This window comes from Diceros bicornis, chromosome 14 (genome assembly GCF_020826845.1).
Source record: "Diceros bicornis minor isolate mBicDic1 chromosome 14, mDicBic1.mat.cur, whole genome shotgun sequence".
In the NCBI taxonomy this organism is placed as follows: domain Eukaryota; kingdom Metazoa; phylum Chordata; class Mammalia; order Perissodactyla; family Rhinocerotidae; genus Diceros; species Diceros bicornis.
In genome coordinates, this window is record NC_080753.1 from 39,964,733 (window position 1) to 39,970,127 (window position 5,395).

The 5,395-nt window shown below is 50.3% G+C and overlaps 1 protein-coding gene across 1 annotated transcript; it reads left to right on the forward strand.

Annotated features, from left to right (window-relative positions):
• Positions 1 to 339: 339 nt before the first annotated feature.
• POM121L2 (POM121 transmembrane nucleoporin like 2) lies at positions 340 to 3,459 on the forward strand. Its single transcript, XM_058555013.1, has one exon. It carries the CDS (start codon positions 340 to 342, stop codon positions 3,457 to 3,459), a length of 3,120 nt encoding a protein of 1,039 aa, XP_058410996.1.
• Positions 3,460 to 5,395: the final 1,936 nt, after the last annotated feature.

Below are 5,395 nucleotides of genomic sequence, written 5' to 3' on the forward strand. Positions count from 1 at the left end.
TCCGGGAGAATGGCCGCGCGCTTCCTTGCAAAAAGCACGTGCCGCATGCTGCGGCCCGCAGCGGAGACAGCAAAGGCCCAAGAGCCCGGCTTAGGCCTCAAAACAATACTGGGGCTGCCGAGGCCCCGCGTGTCCTCTGTTCCCACGGGGCGCTGACCTGAGAATGCAGAGCCTGGAGGGTGTCGAGCGCCCCGAGACCCGTGCACTTTCCTCGCGCCCAGATCCCAACCGTCATCCGAACACTGCGCCCTTCGACTACGAGCCACCAGACATTAGAAACTTCGGAAGCCAAGAGCCGAAACCCTACTCAAAGTCACAGACCTCGCCTCATTGCCTCTCATGGGCAGTTACCTGGGCAAGTCGGGACCCCCGCGGTCGTCCCCAGCAGAGAGGCGCACAGACTTGCCCGAGAGGTCGGTGAACCGCCGACCGACTCAGCCCCTTCACCAAGTTCACCGGGTTCAGCACGTCCATCGCGCCCACCCTGCCCCACGACACAGACCTGCGAGGAGGCCGATGAACTGGGATCCTGACAATCCCACCACGTGGGTGGTCAATGAGGGTTGGAGGCGATTTCCCATGAAGAGGTCCCAGAATTCCATCACGGGACCTCTTCCCTCAGACTGGTGGGAAAGTTACTTCAAGCGGAGTATCTGGTCTCTTCGGCACCCCAGGGCAATATGGAGCCCGGTGACCATCAAGATCGCTCCTCCTGAGCGGAGAGTGCCCCCCTCCACATCCCCAGCAGAGATAATCAACTCTGAAGGGTCCTCACCCTCTGAGAGGACCCTAGACCCTTGTGCAAAGGAGACAGTGCTGAGGGTCCTCAGAGAGTGCAAGAAAGGGAGAGTGAGGTTGGAAGAACCCCTGTTCCCTGAGAGCTTGGACAGTAAGAGAAGGAGTCCAGAGACCAGACCATCTGCATTTAAGCTTCTGAGGAAAAATGGAATCCTCCCTTCTTTCGTGCCCAGGCCTGGGCCTCTGAAGAGAAACCTCAAATCCTGGAGCTCAGATCACAGCTTGAAAAAGAGGCCCAGTTGCTACTGCATGAGCTCCTTGGCCAGCTCATACACAGGTGGCCCTCTCAACTCCAAAAGAAATGCTATTACAAGTTCTTATAGCTCTTCTAGAGATTTCTCTGAGCCTTGGAAGAGAAGTGTTCCCAGTGTGTCACTCCAGATACCAGAGTGGCCAGTAAAAAAGAAAGAAAAAAGTCATCAGTCTCACTCTCCACTGATACCACTGGTGTCAGACGAGTCCCCAGCAGCATCTGGCAATTCTGGGCAGCAAAATCAGGAGATTCCACTGCTTCTTTCTAGCCCTGGGAACCCTCTGTCCCTGCCTCCATATCCCCGGCTTGGTTATGCAGTCCCTGAAGAGGACTTGGCCTTAGGGAAGAAAACTAGACTCCAGTGGAGCAGCAAAGCCAGAGAGGATACAACTGAGGCCAACACAGATTCTGTCCCTGAGACTCACTTTGCTATTCAGCCTTCCCTGTCTCTCACCGTGCCTTCTGCAGGCACAGCTCCAACCCAGGGCAAAAATCCTCGGTTAGAAAGCTTAAGGAAAATGCAGAAGTCTCCAGGTCCACTGACCTTCCCACAATCTACTAGAGAGGCAATCAGTGTGGCCCATTCACCTCTGAAGACACCCAGCCTGCTGGCCCCACTTGGGTGCTCACAGTCAGAGCCCCTTCCAGGCACGTCTTCAGATTCAAAGCCCACAGCTAGTTTCATCCTTCTGACCCCTGTTTCTCCCACATCACCAGTCACTGGCACCACATGGCCACATTTGACGTCTCAGACTGATAGGTCTGCCATGCCCCCAGACCCACCTGCCATTACCTCTGCAGCACCGACTATGCAAAGTTCTTTGTTTGGAATGATGAGTAGCCCAGCTTCCCATCCCGCATCTGCATCTCCTGCTGCAACTTCTGACCCCATATCAAAACCCATTTTTGGGTTCCAACCCAACAGTGAGATTGGGTTGGAATATATTCCAGAATTATATTCCAGAATTTCAGTCACAGCTGCAGTATCTTCAACTCCGGGTATCTTAACTCCCGCCTTCAAGCCTATCTTTGGCAGCACAGAACCACTTAAAACTATGCCCATGATAGCTCCTTTCTCTTTCAAGCAGACCACCTCTCCAGCTACTCCTACTTCTACCCATCTCTTCCATGGCCTGGTCAAGGCTACCTCTGCAGTCATGTCTACCACCCCAGCTAACACATCCAAAGACTCTTCTTTCAAGCCACCTTTGGATTTTGGTGTAGTGAATGTTACCAGCACCATGGGCAACACTTACTCCATCCCCTCCACTTGCCACACTTTCCTTCTTGGGGCTGCCCTTGCCTTCGGAGCCAGCTTCTCCCCAGCCACAGGCTTCATTTTCCCACCACACCAGCGTCCTACCATTCCCACGGTACATACAGTCACCATCTTTAGCCAGGTTCTTCCCAGTGCTGTACAGATATCCTCTAGTAGAAGCACTGCCAATTTTAGAGGTATTGGCAGCTCTCTGTCAGCCTCAGCCTTGGTAACCACAAACCAGCCTGGGTTGTCATCCAGTATCTCCAATCTGACCTCAACATTTACAGTGCCCCTGGGGTCAAGCTCAAGGCCAGCTTTCCCACTATCCCTGGGAGCCACTCCCCAGCTTGCATATGGGGCTGCAGATGGGCAGAAGCAAGTGGCCCCTCAACCAGACCTTGGCCCAAGTTTCAGTAGCTCTTTCATTTTTGGAAACTCAGCAACGGCATCCCCAACCCGAACCCCAACCCCAGCTCAGCCTGCCTTCAGCAGTACGACACAGTCAGCCTTTGGGGGTTTGACACCCTCAGCCTCCACCTTTCACATCCCTGCCAGCATCTGGCCAGACATTGGCAGCACTCCGGCAGGTTTTCGCTTTGGTCAAGCTAGTACGACTGGCTTTGGAGTTGTCACCCAGACCCACCATAGTGCGGCTTGTGGCTCAGTGTTTGGCAGCACAGCCCCACGACCTTTTGCCTTTGGGGGATTAGTGACCCCTATGGATTGTGGGGATTCTGGGATCAGTGTGACTGCCCTAGACATGAGCTCCAACTCCGGAGCATTCAAAGTTGGAGCAGTGCCAAGTGGGAACACTAGCACCATCACACCCTTTGGAAAAGGCTGGAGCCAGAACAGCCAGGGCTTGACCAGCCAGAGCGCACCTTTTGTGTTAGGGAGGGCTAGCATTTCTGCAAGAAAGATTATGTCTGGGGGCCCCTCCATGGCCCCCTTTGCTCAGAGCACCCTTGTCCCTGGACCAGTTAAGACAGGCCTTGGCTTTGGGATGCCCTCTCCACATGCCCAGGGCTCTGTTGGACGAGGATCTTTCAGATCATCAGCCCCTTCATTTTCCATTGGTACAAAATCAAAAACCCCAAAGAATCGGGAGCAAGGGCATTCCCGAAGGCGTCGTACCCACAAGAAATAGCTCATGTTCCCTGTTTGTTGTGAAGAGCTTCAGTCTCTTATAATTCTCTAAAGCAAAAATACCCCAGATCTAAGGCTAGGGTTTTACATATTCACCCTGTGGGTCCTAATCTACATTCTAGAAGAAGGTGGAGGACCAAGGTTTCTAGTGGTGATAGAATGAAACTGGGTGGAACCAAACCTTCGGAATTGAACAGAACCTTGCCTTCCCCTCCCTGCCCACTCCTCTCTGTGTCAGGCCTGAGCTCGATCAGAGCACTGCCTCCTGCTTTTTCCCCGAGAACAGACATGCCAGGAAGGCAACAAGTATAGCCCACACCTTCTTGCATCTTTAGGAGGAGGAATAGAGTCTCTCTAAATCCTAGCCTTCTTTTATTTGGCTCTAAGGAGTGGTTCCCTTTCTCTGGTCCCCTCGGGATGCTGGTTCCTCATTTCTTGCAGCCTTGTACTTCAGTGGGTTCTTGGAGGAGTTTTTGGTGTAATTTGACCTTGAATCCAGCTTTTCCTAGAGGACCTATTGTCAACCCTTAAGGGCACCCATGTGTGCTGCTCTTGCTGTGTCACTTCCTCCTATCAAGTCGTTTTAATCTTTTCCCAAGAGAGGAGGTGTTCTGGTACCATCCTCCTCTCTGCCAACTTAGCCTCTAAGAAATTGGTGAATCAAGACTCCGCCTGTCAAACCCCAGAGGTCACTCCCTATTCCCGAAAAGGGGAACCTTAGCCAGTCTCCCTCGAGGCTTGGAGCAAGCAGGTTGGGCTTTCTACATCTTCAAGCGTCACTCTGCAGTATGTGTGCAGTATAGAGAGGCTTGTTCTCTTCAGTTTGTCTGATACTGATGTGTATTTTGTGCTTTCAATTGAGTTTGGAGGGGAAATGACTTGCAGGAGTGGTGCTGTGTTGACAGAGCCATATTTAACTGTGTAAAGTTTTCTGGGACCTGGCTAATTGGATGAGGCAAGCAGCACCACTTAATGGCTAGAAGTGCTGATTCCTGAATTTACAACAGTATTTTGATGTTAAGGGATGATTTCTCAGGAAATAGTAGGGCCCGGGGAGGGAAAGACAGAGTGGTGCAACCTTCTTCTTCTCTCTCCACTATAGGTCTTGAGCCCTCCAATATGATCCAGAAATAGTCAATTAGGGAACCAAAGCTTGCACTTTATTTTTTCTTTTAATTTGTACCTCATGAAATCACCCCTCCACATTCACATCTCTCCCAGATAGGGAAGGCAGGGCCGGAAGCCTCTTGGGCCTGAGAACAAAGGAAGAAAGGAAAGAACAGCAGATACCTAAGCTGACCTCTGCTCTGTACCCAATGGGAAGTCTATGAGTGACCTATGACATATTCCTCAGCACTTCTTATCATCTTGATGAATAAAAACAGGCAAGAATGACTCCCTGAGTACATCTATATTGTGTTCTATGGTTATCTTGAAAGAGGCCTACTTGGAAAAATAAGCAATCTTAAATTGGCTGATAAAATAAAAATAAATTGTTTAAATAAGTCTATGATATAGGAATTACTGTTAAATTCATATCAATTTGGAGGCAGAAAGATGTTAGGAAACTTGCCCAGGCCCACCCAGTTGCTAAAGGCCACATTTGGGATTTAAACTCTAATGGCTCCAAAGTCTGTGCTCACTTCTCCCTCACTGTAGCAAATCACCAAAGTTAGAACTCTAACCCAGGTATGTCTGATTCTAAATATCCATGCTGTTTCAACCTTTTAAGACCTTCCATGACAGAAGATTTTCCTCTTACAGAGGGGGGAAAGAGCAAAAGTATTAGACATTGTCTACTGCTCTTTACATGATAATTTATTTAACATTTATCTAGTGGTGACTATATGCCGTGTATTGTGCTTTGCACAGGAGATTCAGAGATGGAGGACAAATACTGTTTTGGAGATTACAATTTAGTGGGGTGATTGGTAAGC

What these genes read in the sequence shown, in the direction of transcription:
- POM121L2 (XM_058555013.1), top strand. Translation starts at nt 340, where the DNA reads ATGGGCAGTTACCTGGGCAAGTCGGGACCCCCGCGGTCGTCCCCAGCA.